This window comes from Physeter macrocephalus, chromosome 5 (genome assembly GCF_002837175.3).
Source record: "Physeter macrocephalus isolate SW-GA chromosome 5, ASM283717v5, whole genome shotgun sequence".
Lineage (NCBI taxonomy): Eukaryota > Metazoa > Chordata > Mammalia > Artiodactyla > Physeteridae > Physeter > Physeter macrocephalus.
Window position 1 is genome coordinate 28,601,181 of NC_041218.1, and position 26,366 is coordinate 28,627,546.

The window sequence follows — 26,366 nt, forward strand, 5'->3', positions numbered from 1 at the left end:
AAGGTGCAGCCAGGGTTGAGAACTAGTAACACATTAAAAAAAAAAATCTATTGTAGCACATAGTTTTGTGAAATGATAGCTCAAATTTAAATAGGCATTAGGCAGTTAAAGGTTATGTTCTTTGGCAAATGCTTGGCATGCAGATTTTGTTTGTAGATGGCAGATGCAAATACCTATTTAGGGAAACGGGGGTGGCATATGGAGATTTTTCATCCAAGTTGGTGGCCAGCCCTCCACCGGGTGCTAAGGGAATACCTCGAGACAGAGCAGGGAATTTTTCTTATTATGGGTATGTCCTAGCAGGTAAATAGTAGACCAGTTAAGCACCCAAACTTATACAGTTCATCATAATCAATTGTCCCTGCAAAAATTTAAAAGCAGGGCTTTTGTAACATAGCCATATAAAAATCTAAATGATCCCACAAAGCATCTATTTGTGAGCAATGCAGTTTCCATTGAGTCTTTCAGAATGAATTAATGTACTCCTGGGTACTATTTGACCTGCCAAATGGTGTTCTTGAGTCCAAAATGGATTTTTTTTCCTCTGCGTTAGGTCTTCGTTGCTGCACGCAGGATTTCTCTAGTTGCGGCGAGCGGGGGCTACTCTTCGTTGCGGTGTGCCGGCTTCTCATTGCGGTGGCTTCTCTTGTTGGGGAGCACAGGCTCTAGGAGCGCAGGCTTCAGTAGTTGTGGCTTGCGGGCTCTAGAGCACAGGTTCAGTAGTTGTGGTGCATGGGCTTAGTTGCTTCGCAGAGTGTGGGATCTTCCTGGACCAGGGCTCGAACCCGTGTCCCCTACATTGGCAGGCAGAGTCTTAACCACTGCGCCACCAGGGAAGTCCCCAGAATGGATTTTTGAAGTTTCTACCCAAATAACTTTTTAGTTTTAGAGTGTTGCTGTAAAGACATTCTTTCTGACGGTTGTTAGAAAAAGAACCTATTGTCTATTCATACACTCTAAGTTTGTGGCCTTGGTACCACATCATCAGTATACACAGGAGGGTGCTGGTTCTTCTGCCTCCCTGAGGTTGGAGAAGCATATAAATCAGAATCTATTTTCCTTTATGGTGCAGTGGAGCTAGAACGTCATCTTTTTTTCTCATTTGATTAAATAATATTTCAATATCTGTACTTCTAGTAAACATTTCTTAATATGGAGATGTTCATAGCTAATAATTCAGAGTGACAATCATTATGCATGTTTTACAAATGTAAACATTGGTGTTATATGGAAATTTCAGGTACATTTTAAATATTAAGATAAATTAGCCTTGCTCAATAGATTATTCCATTAAAATGTACTATTCTCTTTCAAGCACCTTGGTTAGGACTTGAAGAGTTTAAAACATGTCTCTAAGTGCCTGGTTTATAGGGAGTCATCACAGAACTTATTTCAGCATACAAAGTAATAGATCAGGAATAGACTACAGTTGTTTTATTGACTAATTAACAATTCTGATTTTTCACAAATAATTACATAGTTAAATGCATAAAAATCACTTTAGGCCTTCCCTTCACTCAGACAAAATGTATATTTGAGGATTAAACTTTCCAGCATTATATAAATTTGATTCATCTACATATGAATCAAAAAAGCATTAGAGAAGCTGCTAGTGAAATCATAATCATAGGCATTTTACTTCAATTTGAAAGCAAAATTTAATGTCCAATTTCATTGAAAGAGCCGGTACTCAATGACTGCTATTTTAGCCAGCAAGTTAATATCATTTGCTGCAAAATGGAATGGAAATTCATTTGCATTTCATATATGTCTAATTCACTTCCTCAAACAGAGTAAACTTTTATTTTTGTAGTTCTAACAAGTGGTATACCTTTTCTGAAACTAAAAATCACAGAAAAGCTCTCCTTCCTCCTTTAGTCCTTGCATGTAGCCATTTGTCACAAGCCTTTGTTGTCATATCTCAGAAGCCATTCCAGTGACAAGAAAGGGACCACAGACAGGTGAAGGGCCAGAGATCATTCATATATGGTGCGAAGTCTTTCTAGCAGCAGTTGATTACGTCTGGGTCATTAATTACATGCTGTGAAGTGTTAGAGGAGAGGACTTACCATCCTGAGTCTGACTTGGAAAGGAGCCTTTGATAATGTGCATCACTTGTTCCTCAGTGAGTCTCCCTCAGACCTTCTCTGAGGAGTTGGCTGGCATCCTCACTGTAGAGGTAGAGGAAAGCATTTTCTTACATTCTCACCACTAAAAGAGCAAGTTATAAATAGGCATCCTCCATGATGGGTCCATGTGGGTGATTATAGTAGCAGAAGTTGACATTTCAGTTTCCTCAGAAAAGTAGAGGGCTGCCTCAGTCCCGGATAGAACAAGTAGTCAACGTACACACTGTACCAATTCCTTATTTGTAATAGGTGTGTAGTGTTACTTCATTATGGTTTTAATTTATACTTCCGTAACAGCTAATACTAATCATGTTATTTTTGCATGCTTACTTTTCATTTGTACCTCTTGTTTGGTGAAGAATCTGTCCAGACATTTTTCCAGTTTTTAATTGGGTTGTTTTCTTATTCTTAAGTTGGGAAAGACCATAATATATTGTTTACACATCTTTTATCAGGTTTATGATTTGTAAATATTTTTCTCCCAGAATTTGGCTTGTCTTTTCATTCTGTTAACAGTGTGTTTCAAAGAGCAGAAGTTTTTAATTTTGATGAAGTCCAATTTTTTTTCTTTTATGGCTTGTACTTTTGGTGCCATATGTAAGAAAACTGCATTGCATATGTAGATCAGTTTGGGAGTTGATCAACAAAGTTGAGTTTTCCGACCCATGAACACAGTATATCCCTCCATTTATTTAGGTCTTTTTTCATTCCCCATAGTGATGTCTTAATAGTTTTCAATGATCAGGCCTTGCATTTCTTTTGCCAGATCTGTCACTGAGTATTTCATATTTTTGTTACTTTAAATAGTATCATTTTGTTCGTTTTAATTTTCTTAATTTAGATATTGTTAGTATATTGAAATGTAATTGACTTTTCTATATTGATCTTACATCCTGCAACCTTGATAAACTCACTTACTAGTTCTACTGGTATCTTGGTAGATTGATTGTTTTTCCATAGACAATATTGTTGTCTACAAATAAAGACAATTTTACTTCTTCTTTCCAATCTAGATGTTTTTATTTATTTATTTTGGTTGTCTTATTGTACTTATTAGAATGTCCAATACAGTGTTGAATAGAAGTGGTGAAAGTGGACATCCTAGTCTTATTCTTGATCTTAAGGGAAAAACATTGTCTTTGAACATTAAGTATAACATTAGTTGTAGGTTTTTGGTAGATCCCCTTCATCAAGTTGATAAAGTTCCTTCTGCTAATTTTTATTTAATCTATTTTGGCTCTAATCTTTATTGTTTCTTCTATTTACTTTGAGTTTAATTCATGATACTTTTTCTATTAAAGCTGAAGCCAATGATTTGAGAAAAATCTGTTTTTTCTAATATAGACATTTAGTGCTCTAAGTGCCACCCTCCCTAAATATTGCCTTAGTGGCGTCCCACAGATTTTTTATATTTTTTTCTCATTTTCATCCTGTTCAAAATACTCTCTAAGTTTTATTTTGATTTCTTTGACCCATGGGTTATTAAAACTGTGTTAGTTTCCACATATGTGAGAGCTTTTTTGGAGTTCTCTATGTTATGAATTTCTAATTGCAGTCTGTTGGGCTTAGAGAATATACTTTCTATGACTTGGATCCTTTTTAAATTTATTGAGGCTTAGTTTATAGCCTGTAAGAGGGTCTATCCTGTGAATGTTCCACATTCACAGTTTAAAAGACTGCATATTCTTTCGTTCAGTAGAGTTTTATACATGTCAAATAGTTCAAGTTACTCTTATTTCCATATCCTTACTGATTTTTTGTATCTACTTTCTAAAAAGCAATTTTTGAGAGACTGGTATTAACCTGAGTATAATTATGGATCTAGTCTATCATTTTTTGCTGCTTGTAATTTGAAGATATGTTATTAGGTGCACAGATATTTAGGATTCCTATTTCCTCTTCATTAATTGACCACTTTGTCACTATGAAATAACTTCCTTATCCCTGGTAATATACTTTGGTTTAAAAATCTTCTTTGTCTTAGCTCTCCCAGCTTTCTTTTAACTAGTGTTAGCATATTATATCTTTTTACATCCTCTAATCTATTTGTTTCTTTACATTTAAAGTATGTTGATTGAAGCAGCATATGATTGGGTCTTTATTTTTTATTCAATCTGACAATCTCTGCTTTTCAATCAGTATTTAAACTGTATTTTAATATGATTACTGATATGATTAAATCTGTCATTTAGCTGTTTTTTCTGTCTTATATGTTCTTTATTTCCTTTTTCCTCCTTTTTTTCCTCTTTTAGACTAATTGAATATTTTTTATGGTTCCATTTTTTCTTCTTTGTTTGCTTATTATTGGTAACTGTTATTTTAAGTGTTGCTTATGTTTAGTCTAACTTCAAATGATATCATAACACTTCATGTGTAGTTTATGAGCCTTACAATATTATATCTCCATTTCCCATTGAAGGTAAGACATAGGACATACTATTTCAGCAATGGCACCTGTCTAACAGTTTCTGATGTGTAATACATGTCCAATTATTGTTGGAAGGATGAATGAACAAACGAACAATCTCCTGAAGTTTCAGTTTCATTTCTCCTTTGCAGAGTTATAGTAGACAGTAGAATGAGTCACTTTTGTTTGAACACCTGAGCTCCCTAACCAAGTGATAAGCTGAAACAGCAATTGTGGAATGATAAATGGTTTGGATCCTACAGCAAGAGTGAGGTTCTAGGATGTTCAGCCCATCTCCTAGTTATAATATATAGAAGAAGCAGGTTGGAACATCCTGACATCCATTACTAACTTCTTCTTTTAGTTACTGCATTAAGAAGTCCCTGTGCATCTGGGAGCTGTACAAAGCCTCTTAGGAATATCCACCTTTATTGTCTCTAGCACTGATACTGAAAAGCTAAGTACCTTTATTCCCTGCTAGTTTTTATTATATGTATTGTTTGAGTCAAAAATAAAGTCAAAGTTGCAACATTCAGATTAGTTGGTTGTTGAGCATCACAAACTGAAAGTTTGAAACCTGCTTCCATAAGACGTTGATTCTGGTCTTGGCTCTGCCGTACTAGCCAAGAGGGCATGAACAGGTCACTGAACCTCTCTCCCTTGACCTTTATTCCCCACTACTTCCATCTTATCATATTTCTCTAAATTCATGCAGTTCTTTGAAGCATGTGAAAATGTAACACCAAGAATTCTTAACCTCCTACTCTCCTACCTTCCTTTTCTATTCTTTAAAGGACTTCTGACTAGTTTGTATACATATAGAATGACAAATTGGGAAGGTTTTCATGAATCTTATCATTTTGGCAAATTGTTAGGTTGTAATTATTAGACCTTGCTTTGATTTCTTATTCAAATGAAGAATAATAATGCACGTTCACTCTTCAGGGTGGCAGTTGGTTTGTAATAAAAATACCAACACTTATCTGTAAATTAGTCAGTTCCCAAACACTTTGCTATAATTGTCTTCAGTTTAAGGATTGCAACTGAAGTAATCCAAGTTTAGGCATTAACGTAACTTCCTCCTTTCCATCCTACCATCCTGTGTATGGATTGACAGAAATAAAATTGATTTGGCTCTAAGAGTTCTTATAGTACTTAATAACTAAAGAGTGAGAACAAAGCTAAATTAGTTATTATAATGTATGTGAAATTATGAAGGGAATGTGTTGGGGAGGGTATGTAAAATTGAAAGTGTCTATTGTTATCTTGAAGTAATTTCCCTTAGGTATTCGTTTTAACTTCAGTGTCAAGTTATTTACACAACAAGAGCAATGCCTATCTATTAAGGGTGATGTGAGAATTAGTTTAAATTTCACAAAGCACTTTGAGGCACTGAGTTGAAAAGTTCTTTATAAATGCCAGGCATTATTATAACCAGACTAGTAAAAAGAAACATGATAAAGCTACTCATGCAGTGTCCTCTAATAGAAACTTTATTGGGAAGGAAATATAAAGGTTACTGCTATTCATAATTTATGGCTGAGGGGAATAGATCAAGAATAATAATGCTTTCCTGTCTAGATAAGTCTTAAAGACACAGATGTAGCTGTGATGGAATATATTGCTCCACTCAAGGAGAAGTATGAAATCGAGAACTTACAAGCAATAAAAGTGATATATGAAGATCAGTAAAGGCCAGTATCTTTAATTGAGCCATGAAAAATATCTTGACAAATTTGACTATGTCTTTCAAAGCCTTTCTTGAAGACTGAAATAGAAGATGTAATCCTTGATCATTTGGGTATATGGAACTTGAAATTTGTTAGAAATATATGCATGATGGTCTTCATTCTAGTAACCAAAAAATAATCTGTCTCATTGTGAATCCTTTTCAGTTTTTTCTTTTGTTTTATGGTAAGGAAAATGAAAACTTTAATTAACACTAAGTGAGAGAGTTTTTTCAAAAGATTTCATACAAGCAGAATACCTCAGGAAAGTGAGAGAAATAATCACACCCCAAAACATCTTAAAGTTATCAGAGATAATGATAGAAATCTGTAAAAATCTTTGAATGACAGCAGAAGAAATTTTTTAAAAGGTAAATTTAGTGTTTTTGTAATCAAATCGCAGCTTTTATTGGCTGTGTATTGGTTTCCTGTTGCAACTTTAATAAATTACTGAAAACTTAGTGGCTCAGAACAACACAAATTTATTATCTTACAGTTGTGCCGGTCAGAAGTCCACAGCGAATCTTGGTGGGCTCAAATTAAGGTGTTGGCAGGGTTGTGTTCCTTTCCAGAAGACCTAAAAGGGAGAATGCAGGTTTTTTTTTTTACCTTTTCCAGCTTCTGGAGGCTGCCTGTGTTTGGCTCATGCATGGTCCTCTTCCATTTCCAAAGCCGGCAATGGCTGGTGAAGTGTTTCTCACATCACTTTGCTTCATCACTCCTCTGCCTTCCTCTTCACCCCCGAGAACGCTTGTGATTGCACTGGGCCCACCTGGATAACCTCCCTTTCTTAAGGCCCACTAATTAGTGACCTTAATTCCATCAGCTACCTCAATTCCCCTTTGCCAGGTAAATAACATAGTCACAGGTTCTGGGGATTCGGACTAGGCATTTTTGGGGAGACTAATTATTCTACCCCTTACAGTCCAGAAATGGAAAGATGAGAGTTTCAGAAATTTTTAGAGACTGGCAAGTAAATGGCATACCAATTTTGGCCTTTGCTACTGTCATTTTCTGTTATCAAGTTTTGGCAGTACTTTAGTTGGCAAGCCTTTTTCTCTTTTCACCTCAATGAAGTTATAAATTTGGGGTTTGCATTTTTATTTCTAATTTCTCTAAGCATCCATCCATCTGTCCAACAAACACTTGGTAAGTGTCTAGTTTAGGATGTGAAGCAACATGTATGGACCTAGACCATATTATCCTTAGTGAAATAAGTCAGACAGAAAAAGACAGATACTATATGATATCACATGTATGTGGAATCTAAAAGAATAATACAAATTAATGTATATGCAAAACAGAAACAGGCTTACAGATGTAGAAAACAAACCAGTGTTTGCCAAAGGGGAGAGGGGAGGAAGGAGGAACAAAATAAGGGTATGGGATTAAGATACAACTATTATATATAAAATAGATAAGCAACAAGGATATACTGTATAGCACAGGGAATTATAGCCATTATCTTATAATAATCTATAATAGAATATAATCTGCAAAAATACTGAATCAGTATGCTGTACATCTGAACCTAACACAATATTGTAAATCAGCTATACTTCACTTTCAAAAACAAAAGAATGGCTTAATTAAAGATACTGGCTTAAATTACACTAGCAGCCACAGGTGAATTACTCTAGGTATCACTATGAGCCCTTGCCCTCAAGGAGCATACTCTGCTAAATGCAGTCCATGAGCCCCTTCATACAGTGGTTCATTATTAAGTAGTGATGCCAGAAAAGATTTAGGAAGAATTTACATACCTTAATGTTTGTTTTTCATGCTCTCTCCAACCCCCATCATGCTAATAACAAAGCTTATAACCTCTATTTTTTTAACAAGCTAATGCCAAGAAAAAATATATAGTTCAGATAATACTTTTTCTTCTTTTACTCATTTTTTTTTAAAGGCTTTTCTTATTAAAAAAAAAAAAAGAAAGAAAGTACTATATAGAAGGAAGGAAATGTGTAATTTCCTGTCAGGCCATCAGCACATTTTTAAGGGGTTGGGAGTTTGATCAGTTCTATATTGTAAATTCCAGGATTCTTTCCAGCTTTGAAAATAAAGAGAACTGGATTTAGCCTACAGACAATAAGGTTCACAGAAGACTTAATGCTAATCTTTCAGTATACAGAAGAACCTTGTGTTCGTGAAAGTGAGCAGGTGTTCTTTGTTTCAATCAAGTAGGACAGGAAGCAATGACATTAAAGGAGAAATAATTTAGACTAAGGAACCTCAGGTGTATTAAAACACTGGAAAATGTTACTAAGAAGGATGTATTGCGCATTTCTCTCAGAAAAGTCGTCCAGTTCATCTTCATACAGTGAAAATACAGGCTCTGATATTGGAGAAAATACATGCTAGTTATTAACATGTGCTAAACAAAAATTTATTGAAGTGAAGTAAATTCAGTTGGTCCTTTCACTGTACATACTTTCTCAAGGTTCTAAGCTCTCAAGAAGGTACTTAAAAGGTTCACAAGGCATAGTTGTCATGAATCTTTGCCAAACTGTAAAATTTGTCAGTTGAAAGAGAAAGAGAAAAATGTCAACTGAACCCCAAAAGTCAAGGTTTTTCATAGAGACAGCTCTACTTATCTGGAGTGATGATCCCTTGGACATTTCCTTAAAATACCCTATGCCTCAAGGATATCTGATTGTCAGCAAAAAAAAAAAAAAAAAAAAAAATTTTAATCACAAATTGAAACATTCCAGCTAAAAGCATTTTCAGTCCCTTCTTACTCTGTTTTAAAGATGTATTTCTAAGGCCATTTCATTTCTTAATTGGATGTTAGACACTTGACTACACACGACTCCTCTCCAGAATGCATACAGCTGGATAGACAGGGATTATCCTTTACACAAGAGTATGACGTTTTGATCATGTCATTCTCTGGTTTAGAAGCATCTTTCGATTACACGTTATGGGATAACATACAAACTCCTTAGCAAAACCTATGCTTTTACAGTCTATCCCCATTCTTCCTTTCTGATCTCACCTATCAGCACAACCTTCCCATTTCCTTACCCTCTTCAGTCTACGTGGCCATATCCTTACCACCCACCCCGCCCCCGCGTTTGTACACAATCCCCCTTCCAGCCAAAACGATCTTGCTTATCTCGCCCCATCTTGTTCATTTAAGATTTAAGTGATGTCTTCCTCCATTCCTCTCATAGACTTTATCCCTCAAGCCATTATAGTCTGGCCTCACCTAAACTTTCTCTTGCTGAGATCTCTAGTGACCTCTCTGTTGTTAAACCAAACAGTAGCCTTTCCTTCCTTACCGTGCTTGACCTCTTGAGTATCATTTGGCACTGACGGCCACTTCCTGTTCCCCAAAACACTCTCTGCCTTGAATGTAGTGCATCCCACCCTTCTGGTTTTTCTTCTGTCTCCTTGGCCTCTGGTCTTGATTACAGAGGTCTCTTCCTTTTCTTAACCCTTAAAAGTTACTGTTCCACAGGGCTCTTCCCTTACCTTTTGATAAGGTGGAGAATTGACATGGCAGAAAATGTCATGAACATTTGTACTGGTTGAAGTTCCTTTGGTGGCAAGCAATGGAAACTGACTGAGGATAGGTCCCTGGGAACAAAGAGCTGACCAGTCACGCTTGGGGAAGGGCTTGAGAAGCAAAGGTAGTGGTAAGAATGTCAGCATCGGGATTGTGTGCCTACTTTCTAAGGGTGGGTCAGTTCCAATGGCCTCATGTCTTTATCAGTCCCTTCCCTGTGTCTTTTATTGTGTCTTGTATATTGTATCTTACAATATCTTATAAACCTTATGTGTTCTTTTAGACTCCAAAATGAAGCAGTGATTCCTCTATGAAGTCTGTCCTGATTCCTTTAAGAATTGTTGATTGCACCTATCTTTGAGCTAGATTCCTACCAAAAATGTAGCTCTATTATTTTACTCAAAGACCACAGTGCAATTGCTGCAGTCATGTGGTCTTTTTTTTCTTCCTCTGGACTAAGAGAGATTTATGGGACAAGGCAGTGAATTCTTTACGTCACCCCAGAGCCTACCTAGCTCCCTCTCAGTTCTTCTAGATTGTTCCTCCCAGTTTTTAGGTTTTTAGTATTTAAACAGTTTAGAAAGCCGTGAATCCATAGGCCACAAAGTTCAAATAATGTAGTATATGTACAGAGGCACATGGCGTTAATTAATGTATCTTAATAGAAGAAAAATAATGTAGAGGTGTCAGTTTGTACAAGTGTATTTTAAGAGAAAGATCCTTCTGAACCCCATATTACTCTAGATATTATGTACATATGTATTTTTACACTTCATTTTAAGTTTTTTCTTCCTCTGTATTAAACTTGACAGAATTTTAAACAAAGCCTGAAAAATACATTTTGTGTTTTCCATTACACTTTAGCAAAGATGGAAAGTAATGTTGACATTTTATTATGAAGAAGATACATTGGCTTTATATTTAAGATAAATCATAAAATGTGTTGTGTTATGCTAAATGACAAGGCATTTAAAGTGTTGGTGACAAAAATAAACTAAAAGACTAGAAGAAGCAGAAATACGTGTAGAAAAGTTAAGAAATGAATAGCAAAGAACAAGCTACTTTGCTAAATTCTGTAAGAAACTGTGTACAGAGCTATGATTTAACTTATGTGTGAACCTAAAATACAAGAAGAATCCTTAGTAAATTATGTCTCTTAAGTATTCTAATTATTGTACCATCAACATCAGACATCCCTTTCTGAACGTGAACTAGGTCATGTTGAAGTAGAACTGTTTATCTGCTTATCGTGAAAGAAAATTCTTCAAGCACTTACTACCTGTGCAAGTCTTATGCAGCAAAACTCTGTGTTAATGTACTAGTTGGTGTACTACTAAATGCTGCAACAGATGACAACATTTCAGTAATTTAAAACGATAGTGCCTGTATAACAGTTTATTATGGGTGTTCCTGATGGATGGGTAGATTTCCTCCGTGTGGTGATTCAGGGCTCTAGTTTCTTCCCTCTTATGGCTCTCTCATTTTCTAGAGAATTGGAGTCCTCTGCATTTGGCTAGCAGATGAGTGAAGAAGGCATACCTTCTTCACTTCTATATCTTAATCATCATTCCCCAAAACGATTTACCACTTTTCTTCGTATTCCATTAGCTACAACTTTCATGTGCCCCTACTTAGATGCCAGGGGAGCTAGAAAATATGGCTGGCTAGCTGTTTCTTGGCACCAGTTCTATACTAGGGAAAGCATGAATCCTGGTGAACAGTTAGATCATCTGCCATAGCTCACCCCTATAGCCAAGGTAACAACAATTCTGTTACCCTTCCAACTACCCATAGAATGCATTTACTTCAAGGGAGACAACCCAAAGCTTCATCCTGTCCTTACTTCCAGTTCAAAGTCCAGCATCTCAGTCAGGTCCAGCTGTGGCTCTTTGCAGCCTGGTGCCCAATGAGCTAGGGTTCGTGTTAACTGCCTGCTGTTCCATCTCCCCTCCCCACCCTGCTCAAGCACAAATCCAACATATAGCGGTGGAGCAGGGGGCAGGAAAGCTACAATTAAGCTTCCCATTCGAAAAAAAGGTGAAGTGGGAAATACAGAGCAATACGTGTCCAGGGAGAAGAGTGAGATGCTGTCAGGGCAGGCACTGTGAAGACACCCTGCCTGACAGTGTTCGGGATCTCTTGATTAGACCCTTATTATGCATCTGAAAAGAATTGTTTTGTCCTTTATTCTCCCTGGCCCTTTGGGCTCTACACATTTGGGTGCTTCTTCCTTGTCTGTTATCATCCATGGCTGAATCATGGAAAGGAGTATGATCACTTTCTGCTTGTACAATTTGGGAACCTGGTAACAATTTAACAGAGTTTCTTCACCAGTACCTTTTTTTTTTTTTTTATTCTCCCCGGTATGCGGGCCTCTCACTGCTGTGGCCTCTCCCGTTGCGGAGCACAGGCTCCGGACGCGCAGGCTCAGCGGCCATGGCTCACGGGCCCAGCCGCTCCGCGGCATGTGGGATCTTCCCGGACCGGGGCACGAACCCGCGTGCCCTGCCTCGGCAGGCGGACGCGCAACCACTGCGCCACCAGGGAAGCCCCCAGTACCATTTTTAGAAGTAGTAGATTTCATATCTCTGGGCCTTCATTTGTTACATATGGCAGTGTTTACACCTTTATTAGAGTCTGTCCAGAAAAACAGAAAATTCCAGGTCATTCAAATGGAGGAAATTTAACACGGGGAGTTAGCTACATGTGTGATAGAACAGAGAAGCCAAATAAACGATGGTGAATAAACCCAGAGACGAACAATATCGGAAAACTGCTGCACACCCTAGGGATAGAAGGGCAAGAGAAAGAAGTGATATTATCAGATATTATCTGAGTTTTTAGCTTTGATAAGAAGAAACCCTCAATTCCTTATGGAGTCATCCATATTCTTTCATCTTTCTGTGTCCCCACATAGTAAGCACTCAAATGTTTAATTGAACAGAGATACGCAGTAAATCCTTCCACTGACTTCAGTTAGAGGTACCCATCAGAAAATTAAAATGTGGCAGAAATGATGGTGTTCAGTACTGAGATGATCCTTAATTGGGGATAAACTGCAATTAGTTATTTTGGGACCTTTTTTAGTAACCCATTATTGGCATTTAGAGAATGAGAAATTGTCAAAAGTTTTAATTGAAATAGTCTCTTCCTGTATATGACATTTAGAGTTTGGAACAATACCAATTTTCATATAAACATAGAAAGAATTAAAAAGGAATAAAGTCTGTAGGTGGTTCGTGCCAAATTGTTTTTAAAAGGATGGGGTGGGGAGAAATAGAAAAAGCTTTTCAGACTTGCTGGGAAATAGCAGTAAGAGCTACAGAGGATGTATAGCTCTGTCTTAGTCTTTAACTCTTCTTGTGGAATCACCTTCTGAGTTGAAAATGATATAACTTTGTCTGCTGGTTTGAGCCAGAAATTACTAATTTATTTTCCTTTACTGTTGTTTAAGAAAGAATCTCTAAAATATTCCATTGGCTATTTCAGCAGTCAAAAAGAACTCTTTCTAGAATCTGATCATAATTTTTGAAAACATCACAAATGCCGTTTAATCTTCTCTTGGCTGAGCCTTTATATGCTGAAGTGTGTAGATATGCTGGACTGAACCTGGCTATGGATAGGTTTGAGAAAAGTCTCAAAATAGTAGATATATTTAACAACTTGGAAGTTGAGACTATGACAATGTTGTTTTTCCTAGAGAGAGAAAGAGCCTTGCCTGAAGATTTCTCCATGCATGTTTTCACTTATACATGGAAATGAAAAATTTTTTTTTGACAGAGCATGTCAAATTCATTTGCCATCATGTGCTTTGAAAACATTTTATCATACCTGAGCATGTTTATAGTTCTTTCGTTTTCTTAGAAACTTCAAGCTTTTTTACCTTTCACGTTGCTTTAAAATAAGAAATGGCTTAAAATATGATGTACTGCATTTCATATCTTCATTTTATCCTTCAGAATATAGTGCTCCCATTTAAAAATATTCATTAAGGCTTGAATATAGGCTGTGTCTAAGTAGTGTCATGACTGACTAAAAGGGGAAAATACTTTTTTTTTTTTTTTTTTTTAATCTACATGGTACGTAACATCTGTTTTTTTTTTTAATCTACATGGTACGTAACATCTGAAGAGTAAGCTTTTCTTTCCTGTGTTGGCTCTGTGGAATGTGGGATTGTGAAATAACGACTTGATAATTTGGCAGTTTTATTAAAAATAATTACTTTGTTTCAGTCATCATAATATCATCTTTATAGTTTTGAAAACATGTAGTCAGGAAAAAATCCTTCTCTGATATTGATCTAGAGCAGAAAATGTGCGACGATCAGTCTTTTCCATCTCTAATTGAGTTGATTTCCTTTAACACTGCTTTGCAATGAAAATATTAAAACATGAGGTATATTTTTGCTGCTTCAAATAATTGGTTTTGCTTTTTGAGCATGCTATTTGTAATTTCAAAGAATATTTCTTTCTGAACTTCTTTGCTCTGAGGAGTTTAGAGTGGTCTTGAAATTATAGGTGTCTATTAAGTATTTTTCAGGTGTCAATTCAACCGTAGCCGCCGTGCTATTAATTGATTGTGAAGTGACACAGGAAGAAAACTCGTTATGTGATAACATGAAAACACACATTTGTCAAAAAAAAAAAAATAATAAATAAACCAGTCTGTATTGAAAACCCATCTGCTGTGGTGGGAGTGAAATGGTTTATCAGACACATTTGGGCATGACACCACGTTTTCAAACAGGAAAATGTATAGAAAAGATTTCAGTTCTACTCCTTAGACGTTCTGTATTATGCACCTAAATGTGTTATTTTTGTCCCTTACAGGTGATATTATACCCAACTTCTAATAGCTCCAAGTCAGCGGAGTTGCACCGAATGATCGTTCCAAAAAATAGCCAGGACTCTGACTTAGAAATCAAATTGGCAGTGCGAATGGATAAACCACCACATATGAAACATAGTGGGTGAGTGTACTTGAAGATGTTTTTCTCCTGAATTATTGGATTTCATTGTATCACTTTTGTCATTTTACTGAGAGCCAATATATCAGACATTCACATGGAGTTTTTCCCCCCGAATTACATTAATAGGTTAACTTAATTTTTTAAATCTGTAGACATCGTTATAGCTGAATACATGGGTATTTAGTTAATATAACTGATTGCATGCTTACACACTATTGGTACTTGATTGTGTTGGTATTGTACATCACTTATATTGATAAAGAACAGTGATGTATGGCGATACCGTGTAAGATATATTTCAAAATACAGTAATAGTTGAAACAAGCCTAGACTTCAGATCCCCAGAAATAGTTAAACCTACATAGACTACATTAAAGTTTAATGGTGGTTCAGATATAACCCAGGAGGCTGTACAGGTTTTGACGGGAGGGGCGTGAGTGTTCATTCCAATATGTGAGTGAGACACTAGATCAGTACTGGAGGAAACTGATGTTGGTGGATAACCGGAAGTGCAGAGACTGGCCCGTGGGGGTTTGCTGTGGGTCGGAGTCAGCTTCCATCTCCGAGATTCTTTTTCCCTTGGAGCTGATGAGGAAACAGGTCTGAACTCTTGAATACAATTCAGTGAGTTTTTTAAAACCCAGGTCTTTCTCAGATTAATACTTTAGGACTTGCTACAGCCAAATTCTAGCATAGGGGTGTTAGCTACTAGGAAAAAATGTGAAGACTTTTCTTACTAAGGAGAGAAGCAGTTGCTAAGGTGTCCCATCCCAAGTTTAGCAGCAAATCTAACAGTCTGTGTGCATTCCTGTACAGAGGGGCGTCTCTGCCGGCTTTGGAGCCAAGTCACTAGCACTGTGGCAGAGTTAACTGGTAAGTCCGCAAGATGAGGATTCTTTAGATGACTGTTAGGGAAAACAAAGTTAGGCTCTGAACAGAAGGCAGCCCAGATGTATCTACTACAGCTGGGATGAGACTCTAAGGACCATATTGCTTCCTTGGTTTGGGTGGGCAGTAGTGTGTGCAGTGTCAGAACTAGTCTCACTTGGGGAAAAAAACCTCAGTGGGTGGGCTCTTAGAAAGGGACCAATAATTTAGGTATCCCACAGTATGGCATCTTTAATGTAGTAATGCAGAGTCTAACTGTGACTCATGATGCAGATGGAGTTCCTGGGATTTAATACTGAAGAGTTCTTTCTTCCCCCCTCCATCTACCTGCTCACTGTTGATTTATGCAGCAGACATGGATTGAGTCCTTCCTCTGTGCCAACCAGAGCAAGCCTCAGTGAGACACCATCCCAGGCCTGAAGGAACTGGCTAGCCGGGGATTCAGGCTTGTCTACAAATAATGATAATACTGAGTGATAAGCGCTACAAGAGAGGAATGGGAACAGGTGGAGATAACACCTGATTCTAGCTGGCGTCAAAGAAAGTCTCACAAGACAACTGACTTTTGAGATGAAGCTTGAGGGATAAATTCAGCAGGTGGGCAGTGGGGAGGAAGGGCAGTCCAGCCACCAGCCACATGGCATAGCATATACATAGGCAGGAGATCCGGAAGGGCTGTTAGCCAACCATGACAATTTTGGTATGGCTGGAGAGTGCTTTAAGACTAGAGAGAGTACTACTGCTCTAAAGTGCTTAGAGACTAGTAGAAACTAGAGGGAGATAAAAAGGAACACATCATGTTCCAAACATTGTAGTTATTTCCCTACTATTTTGAACTCAGTCTCTTGATGAATAGCACAGCAAGAAATGGGAACCTATGCGCTGTAGCACCAAGATGGCCCCTGATTTACACGTGGGCAGCACTGTGATGAATACCCTTACAGCCTTCAGATTGACCCAAGAACCAGGATTGAATACGAAGTTGGGCACATAGCAAGTTCTGAAGCCTTCAGCTCCCGTGGAAAGAAAGCTCTGCTCTAATCCTTGGCATTTTCTTGCTCTAAAATGCTCCAGGGCAAGTGGTACAATCCAGCTGCTTTCTAAGACGTGATTTTTTTTTTTTTTTTTTTGCTTTTCTTAATCACTCCTTTGCAACGAAGGAGAATTGGTTTGTATCACATCTCAGAGACCTTTGACTAAATTAGGACCCCCAGAATGGTTCTGGAGTTGACTTCTGCCCAAGACTATGGGTGAAAGAGATGACTAAGGAGAATATATCATAGTCTCTGAATTTAATCTGTAAAGCTCAAGAGCTGTCGTGACCTGCCTTTACGAAGATACTAGCAGGCATTGCCAGACATTTGGGTAACTGCAGTTTATGGTAGGTAAAAGGAAGCAATTCTAGGATTGAAAATATCTGTGATGTTGTTCTGCTAGTTGGTGTGTTATGGAGTATAATTAAGAATATCATATTTCCTATTAGTTATTCAAAAAAGCTATGTAAGACCGTTATTGAATGTAATAATAATGATTAACCAGAATTTCAACATTGCTATAATAGCAATTTATCACTATGGGCAGGGACCGCAAGCACCTGTCTAGGTTTCTCAGTGCCTGTGTGGTAACAGTTTTAAATATTTTGAATATCACACCTGTGTTTAGATGTATATGGGAAAACATGACTTGACACACACATGACTATCCTAATCTTATACATCTTTTTCTGTGGTGCTTCACAGATGGATTTTACTGAACTTAATGACGTATAAGAGAAGGTCAACTAACCTTTTTCTTCCAAGTGCTCTGTCCTATGCCAAAGCAGTGATACAATAGAATTAGTAGATTAATAGCATTTTGCTTTCAGGCTGGATTATATTTTGTTAATAATTCATCCTATAATGAATGATTAACAGATGAATAATGAATAATTGAAAAAGAGACAGTTAAAAAATTAATTTACCTTTAAAATATGGCAAACTCCTTTTATGGATAGAGTTGTCAAATGGATTAAACAATAAATTGAAGGGTTATGGATTTTTGTCCTCAGAGCACTTTTCAGAGCTAGAAATCCTTTGGGTCTTTAGTCATAAAAAAACCTATTCTCTGTTTTAATAATGTGGGCAACAAGTATATCTCTCCTATGTGAACTATTTTAGCATGTATTCTCCTTTATTCATTTATTATGTGTATATGGCCCCTATATTATCTCTAAGTAAATATTTTTATTAATGTTATCTGTATTTTTATGTGTTCCTGATTACACTGTAAGTTTCTTAGACCCGTTTGAACCCCTAGTACCTCCCACCATGTGTAAACAAGGATAGATATTAATATAAATAAAGATGAAAGTGATAATAGTGTACTCCTTAGAGTTTTAAGGAAAAAGTAATGACAGTAATGTGCATTCCTAAGTTGAAGAACCTTAAAGGTTTAGAGCGATTTGTAGGGGATAGGGTATAATTTAATGTAAAAAAATACCTAAAATAAATGAAGTAAATGGTGTTCGAACCTCAATTGTTGTGTTTTAAAATGCCCTTTTTTTGAACCAGAAGGAAAAATATAACCAATCTAAAGCTCATGCTTCTGGTAATTAATCAGTCCATGACTATACATTATAGATTTTTAATAGGACTGACTACATGCAAATGAAAATAGATATTTAATTTGGATAACATAAGCATAATGACGACTCATTCATTCAAAGCCAAACTAAACATTACTATGTGACATCTAGCTAGTAAAAATTTGGGTTCCTTTGTTCTTTGGGGAGTATGTGGTATAAACTAATTACATAAACTCTTATATAAATCTGTTAAATGAATTTCCAGCTAGGTTTTGAGTGGTTAAATAATTCACATTCAGCTTTAGAATTTATTTTCCTTCTTTTTTGGGTGGCTGGAAGACAGAAGTGTTCGTGAGCAAATGGACTATCCTTTAGCATAGCCTAGTGGCTGAGAGGCAGTATTAACTTAAATCTCAGAACTACTATCGTCGTTTTTATTAAATCATGTTTTCCTAATTCAAATGTTATTTTCTCAGCCAAAAGAAAGGCAAAATAAATGGGGCTAATAAAGCAAATGACTATTATGACAAATCTACAACCGAAAAGGAGAAGGACGAAAATTCAATTGTCACAAATACGTAGAAGCATTATGACCGGGATCTACCTAGTCTGCATGAAGCTGATTACTTTTATAGTTAAAAGAAAGAAAGAAAAAGAAAACTTCATGAGTATATAACTATAGAAGAATTATTTCACAGTTAAAATTAGTAAGATAAAATTTTAGCTAAATCACTACCATATAAATCTCATAATTCTCTGTGTGTAAAGTCATGCTTGGCAGTTTGAACATTTATTGAATGAATAGATGTTTTGAAATACTTTGAGAGTATCATATATAAAGCTCCTTAATTTACATCATAAAGGTAGAAAAGGCCCTGGGCCCATTGCTTGCTGCAGGGGCAAGACAGCATGTGAGCTTCCAGCAGGAAGAACAGGATAAGCCCCAAGCTGGCTGTATTATTGGTTTCGTGTGCTTCCCTGTAGAGAGGACCGGCCAGGCATTCAGGGTCTGCTGTGTGATGCCTACGGAACCTTTCAGTCATACTCTTAATGTTCAAGTGTGGCATTTGCTCCTAAAGTGAAATGACTGCACTCTAATGAAGTTGAATTATTTTGTTTATGACTTAGGGTTTATTATCTTCAAGTAGTTTAGGGGACAGTCTGAAGACCAAAAGGAGGAAAATCTTATTTTTGTCAAAGTGGCACTTACTTAGAGAGGGTCTGGACCTTCCAAAAAAAAAAAAAAAGAAGTCTGGTTTTTTTTTTCCAAGGAAAATTGATTCCTCATTTTAAATCGATCTTTTAGCATTACTTTTGGTAACATCGCAGCCACAGTTCCCCATAGAGACTGTGTTTGAAATGCCTGAAAATCGTTGTACGCCCATGATCATGGGGAAGGTAGCAAATGAACTTGTTTTAGTCAGATAGACGTGTGTTCTGATTATAAAAAGAATCATCACCACAATTTAAATGTTCATTAGTACCAGTGTTAATGACATGAATGGAGAGCAAAGGGTTTGCAAGTATTAACATTTCTAATCATTCATCCTGGAATCATTTATATCCTTAAGGAATAGTACGCTAGTATTAAATCAGAGGAAAAGCACATCTTATTTTCATAATTTTAAAAAAGGGATGTTCATTGCCTTTATAAAACTATGAGTATCTTTTAGTGTCTTTGTTTATTTCATGTATCAGAACTTATGAAAAAAATTTTTTTTAATTTCTTTTGACAGTAGATTAGAAGGGCATAGCAATAGAACAAAAGTAAGAGAAAATTTGAATATCAGCTCTTTCCAGCTTTGTGATGTTGGGAGCCTTATCCTTTCTGCCAGTTAGATTGATCTTTACATTTGTCTTTAACCACTTCCTCTTCACCCATTGTAGCTAATACCTCTCTCTCTGTAGTCTTTCCCACAGATAAATCCATTCGTTCTGCCAACCCCAGTTCAATCTCTATTCTAACAGCAACAACAACAAAAAAAACAAAAAAACTGTTCAGTGACTTTTGTACTGATTTTCCTGTTTCACCTGTTTTCCAGTGCAGTCAGGAATTTAGGAATACTATTTAGTATCTCTACTAAAAAACTTCTAGTGCTTCCCCACTGTCTGTAGGATTAGAGTTATATTTTTTAGCCTGGCATTCAAATTCTTCAAAAACCTGTCCCCATCTAGTCTTTACAACGTTTTCTCCTTTCCATACCCAACACAAACCCCCAGCTTCAACCAAATAGATCAGTTGGTATGCACTGAACATGCTTTTACTAACACAACCCTATTATTTCCACTTTTTTTTATTAACAAACCCTGCCAGTCTGATACTAGGTTACACATTTTCTCACACTAGTACAGATGTACCAAGAAAGGTAGTTTGTTAATCTAACTTCCTCTTGAGCAGAAACTCAGCTAACCCTCATCACTTCATCTCCATGCCCCTGGTTTTGAGGGAACTGCTGGAAATCACTCAGATGTCCATTTTGATAAAATGAATAAATTTATAGAAAGGTTTAACCAACAGATTGACTAAGTATATCTGAGAGAGTGATAGTGTTAGGTGTGTTTGTAGTGAAAGATGTGAATAATTGATGAAATGTTTTAAGGCATAATGAAAACTACTAAAGGACAATGTAATACCATAGCAGTACAACTTTGTTGCAGTGGCTGGAGTGTACAACCCGGCTGTAGCCCCATCACTGTGTACTCCTGGCGTAAATTTCTTAACTGCCTTGTGCCTCAGTTCTTCACTTGTAAAGTGGAATAGTAATCACCTATTTCACAGGGTTGCTGTGAGGGTTAAATGAGTATCACTAAAGTGCCTGGCACATAAATGTTCAGTACATTTTAGCTGTTCTCAGTAAACAATAATTAACTCAAACTATGATTTACAAATAAGTGCCATGTTTGTTCTCAATGAAAGATTCTTTACATTTTATAGTGCTTTACAATTTTCAGAAGTTTCACACATGTGAATGCCGTGTTTTAATTTTATGATATAGTATTATATAAAAATAATTCCTGTGACTGAGATTTTCCTATTACAGTAATAATATATATTCAATATAAAAAACTGGAATTATAAGAATCAACATAGACGTCACCTCATAATAACAACTTTAAAAAAAAATCTTAGGTATAAACAACATTTGAAATCAACCATACTTCAATAAAATTTTTTTTAAAATAAAGGAACTGGAGAGAGAAAAAGAATCATAAGTATTTAAAAGTTAAAAATAAAAGTGCTTCTCTTTATTCTCTGACCCCACCAGCCATATCAGCAATTTTGTGCATGTATCTTTGTTATGTTAATATATTCAACTTACAGTAATTTATTTTAATATTTATTTATTTGGCTGCATCGGGTCTTCGCTGCGGCACGCGGGATCTACCTTACGGCACTCTTTGCAGCGCGCAGGCTCTTCGCTGTGGTACGCGGGCTTCTCTCTACTTGTGGCGTACGGGTTTTCTCTTTTCTTGTTGTGGCGCGGGCTCTGTAGTTTGCAGCACCTGGGCTTAGTTGCCCCGCAGCATGTGGGATCTTAGTTCCCCGGCCAGGGATCGAACCTGCGTCCCCTGCATTGGAAGGCGGATTCTTTACCACTGGACCACCAGGGAAGTCCCTACAGTAATTTTTGATGTCTCATATTCCACCACTGTTATTTTCTGCCAACATCAACCACTCTATGTATTTAATGTTCTGACTGTTAGAGTCATATCATGAATAAATGTGTTAAAAATTATTTCTTAATTAAAATTATCCCTACTACTTGCATTCCTACAAAATCAGTTGGTTTTAATAGGTTATGTAAAATGAAAAGTTGAACTTTGTGAGACAGAGCACAAGTTGCATTAATGACTGAAGGGTAATGAGTGAAATGAAAAATTACTAGGCAAGGAGGAGAAAGTGTTTATCCTGCTACCGAATATTCAGTGAATGGATTAGCTGCGATCTTGCCTTTAACGTTTCTTGTGGTAATTGTCAGGAAGAGGTATGAAGAATCGTGGGACCTTAATAATATGCCTTGCCATTTTAATTGCCGAGAGAAGCAAGAGAATCTAAATTGCCAGGAGGCTTATTACTAATTAAAGTGTCATTCTACATTCATTCTGAAATAATTAGTTTGAATATCTGTAAGAGCTGAGATATAAATTTACTTCCAAATTCAAGAGCATACCCACAGCAGACTTTGTTAAAGTGATCTGTGGTTGGGAAAGGTTAACAGTCATAAAATTTTAAATGTTACTTTAATTTGGCACAAGTTAATTTTTTATTGGATTGATTATGGAACTTGAACAGATAGAGTTTATAATACTTTAAAACTTAGTATGTTTTTTAAATTGTTATAACACTGAGTTCCTAAATTGTTTTCAGCTTTCTTGAGTATTGATGTTTTTTTCATTTTTTTGTTTTAGCATTTTTCACCATTTGGGAAAAATCTTCTTTAATAAATAATCATGTCAATATTATATGAATTACATGTTCTCTTAACACTCCATGGCAACTTATAAATGTAGTCATATTCAGTGGACTCTTAAAATTCTAGGTTACATCTCAAAAACTTCTGGTTAAAATAAATTCACCTAAAAGGACATGTACTTGAGAAGAGTTTAAACAATTACATGTTTCTCTAGAATTTGAGGCACAGAAATTCACATACTCATATTCGTCATTTCATGGCACACTGTCACCAGCTCTTCCTCTGTTTTACTTTTTAGCCCTTTCATCCCTGGTCCCATCTCTTACTCTGCTCCTACCTGCATAGGTGTCCATCCTGTATTGGACAGTGTATCTTTGAATGTTAGGTAACCTTATAAAATATGTTTTGTATGTGTATGTCTTTTAAGTTTATATATTTTGTGCTAAAGATATTCAATTTCTTATGTTTTCATTAAACATTAAGTATTTAAGACCTATGCACACAATTATGCTTATATTATTCTAGGTCATTGCTTCTTGATATTATGTACATTCCATAGTATTTATCATATTTTACTATGCAGTCCTCTTATGATGACCACCCACCCGAACTGTCTCCAGTCCATCACCATACACAGTGCCCCCTTGATTGTCCTTGTTCATGTCCACTTGTAGGCCTATGTCAGAATTTCTCCACCATACGTAACCAAGAATCAGATATACATACTTCTGTTGGTTTTAGCTGTTACAGATGCCCTCTTGATCTGTTATCTGATGGATAACCTTGTTGAACAGAAATGCTTGGTAGTCAAATTCATCAGTTTTCTTTCTGTGTATTTGTGCTTTTGGAGTCATTTTAAAAGTATCTTTTACCCCTAAGTCACAGAAATAATCCCCTTCATTTTCTTCTTTTAGGTTTAAAGATTTATACTTTTATGTCTTTAACCCACATAGAGCTCCCTTTTGGAATGGTGTAATAAGAAAGGCCTCTAACTTTGTTTATTCAACAAGCCAGTTTTCCCACACTAACGTGTGGAAGGCAACCCATCCTTCCACCTTTACTTTTGCGGGATAGAAGCATAGTACTGATTTAAAATTTTATACTTTTATGTCTTTAACCCACATAGAGCTCCCTTTTGGAATGGTGTAATAAGAAAGGCCTCTAACTTTGTTTATTCAACAAGCCAGTTTTCCCACACTAACGTGTGGAAGGCAACCCATCCTTCCACCTTTACTTTTGCGGGATAGAAGCATAGTACTGATTGTAGTAAGCTGACTTGATCAATTCTCTTACTCTAACAATTTATTTTGTTGTAGTTTTTCTGTAGGTGATTGTGTCACCTGCAAATAATGGCAGTTTTTTCCTCTTACTTTGCTGTCTTTACTCTCTCTTTTTCTTGTCTTATACAATGGGCCTAGGCCTTGAATGTTATGTTATTTAGAAATGACAGCAGGCAAGCTTGCCTTTTCCCAGTTTTAGAATAACTAAATCTGTATTAGGGTTCTCCAGAGAAAAAGAACTAGTAGGACACACACGCACACATGCACGTGTGTGTGCACTAAGAGACTTATCATAAGGAGTTGGCTGTTGTGATTATGGAAGCTGGCAATTCCAAAACCTACAAAGCCAGTGGTCCAGTTCTAGTCCAAAGACTAGAAGCTGCTGTAGAAACAGGAGGAGCCAATGTCCTAGTTTGGAAGGTTTCAGACAGGAATTGCCAGTGTTCCAGTTTGAAGGCTGTCAGACAGGAGAATTCCCTCTTACTCAGGGGAGGGTCAGCTTTTTGTTCTAGCTAGGTCTTCAACTAATTGGATGAGGTCCACCCTCATTAGGGAGGGCAGTCTACTTTATTCAGTCTACTGATTTAAATGTTACTGTCATCCAAAAATATCCTCACAGAAACACCTAAAATAACGTTTGACCAAATATCTAGGCACCCCATGGCCCAGTCAAATTGACATAAATTAACCATCGCAATATCTAAAATTTCTTTTATTAAGCACAATGATTGCTTTATGTTCTTGATATACAGCTTTACAAAATTGTTTATCAAACCATAAATTGTTCACCTTTATCAAATGCTTTCTGTATGTCTATTAAAGTAGTAATATTATGTTTCTCCATTAAGTCATCAATATAGTGATTTTCATTGGTAGGTTTTCTTTTTTTTTTTTTTTTTTTTTTTTTTTTTATGCGGGCCTCCCTCTGTTGTGGCCTTTCCCGTTGTGGAGCACAGGCTCCGGACGCGCAGGCTCAGCGGCCATGGCTCACGGGCCCAGCCGCTCCGCGGCATGTGGGATCCTCCCAGACCGGGGCGCAAACCCGGTTCCCCTGCATCGGCAGGCGGACGCGCAACCACTGCGCCACCAGGGAAGCCCGGTAGGTTTTCTGATGTTCAACCATCCCTACGTTCATGGAACACAATGTTTTATTATTGAAACTATTTAAAATTAAATGAAATTTAAATATTCTCATCAGTTTATCTGACTGCTAATGAGTTTGAGTAAATTTCCATTTGCTTTTTAACTAGTTGGGATTCTCTTCTGTAATTCATATATTCATCTCCATTGCCAAATTTCTCATCTCTGTTTATAGGTGAAATTGGCCTACAGTTTTTTTCTTTTAATGTTTTCATTTAGTTTTAATATGGGGAATCAAAGTTATGTTAAATCTCTTTAAACCTCTTGGGCAGTTTTTTTCTCAATTTTTTTCTTTTTCCTTTTTATTAAAATAACTTGTATAAGAGGGATTTTCTGTCATTGGAAGTTTGTTAAAAACTTATCTTACAACATACCAACTAGAATGGCCAAATTCTGGAACACTGGCAACACCAAATGCTGGAATGATGTGGAGCAATAGGAACTCTCATTCATTACTGTTGGGCATGCAAAATCGTACAGTTACTTTGGAACACAGTTTAGCACTTTCTCACAAAAATAAACATATTCATACCATATGATCCAGCAATCATGCTCCTTGGTATTTACCCAAAGAAGTTGAAAACTATGTCCACACAGAAGCTGGACATGGATGTTTATAGGAGCTTTATTCATAATTACCAAAACTTGGAGGCAACCAATATGTCCTTCAGTAGGTGAGTGGATAAATAGTGGTACATCCAGCAACAGAATATTATTCTGTGCTAAAAAGAAATATCAAACTATGAGAAGACATGGAGGAACCTTAAATAAACTTAAGTGAAAGAAGTCAATCTGAAAAGGCTACATGCTGTATGATTCCAACTATATGACATTGTGGAAAGGTAATACTGTGGAGACAATAAAAAGATCAGTGGTTGCCAAGAGGTGGAGGTAGGCAATGCACAAATAGGCAGAACACGGGATTTTTAGGGCAGTGAAAATACTCTGCATGATGCTATGATGATTGGTATATATGTATCATTACACATTTGTCCAAATACATATATTGAACAATACCAAGAGTGAACCATGTCCTAAACTATGGACTTTGGGTGATTGTGATGTGTCAATATAGGGTCATCAGTTGTAACAAATATACCACTCTGGTGTAAAATGTCAATATTGGGGAGAATTTGCTTGTATCGAGGCAGAGAGTGTAAGGAAATTTTCATACCTACCTTTTAATTTTTTTCTGTGAGCCTAAAACTTTACTTAAAAAATTAGATTAGGGCTTCCCTGGTGGCGCAGTGGTTGCGCGTCCGCCTGCCGATGCAGGGGAACCGGGTTCGCGCCCCGGTCTGGGAGGATCCCACATGCCGCGGAGCGGCTGGGCCCGT

At 36.7% G+C, this 26,366-nt stretch overlaps 1 protein-coding gene across 16 annotated transcripts in view; it reads left to right on the top strand.

Annotated features, from left to right (window-relative positions):
* CADPS2 (calcium dependent secretion activator 2) overlaps positions 1-26,366 on the top strand; it is a 552,734-nt gene that overhangs the window by 289,460 nt on the left and 236,908 nt on the right. For all 16 annotated transcript variants that reach the window (XM_028489806.2, XM_055084855.1, XM_028489809.2 and 13 more), the window contains one exon: positions 14,604-14,743. In XM_028489806.2, the coding sequence (XP_028345607.1) occupies positions 14,604-14,743 (140 nt within the window). The remainder of the gene's footprint in view (positions 1-14,603; positions 14,744-26,366) is intronic.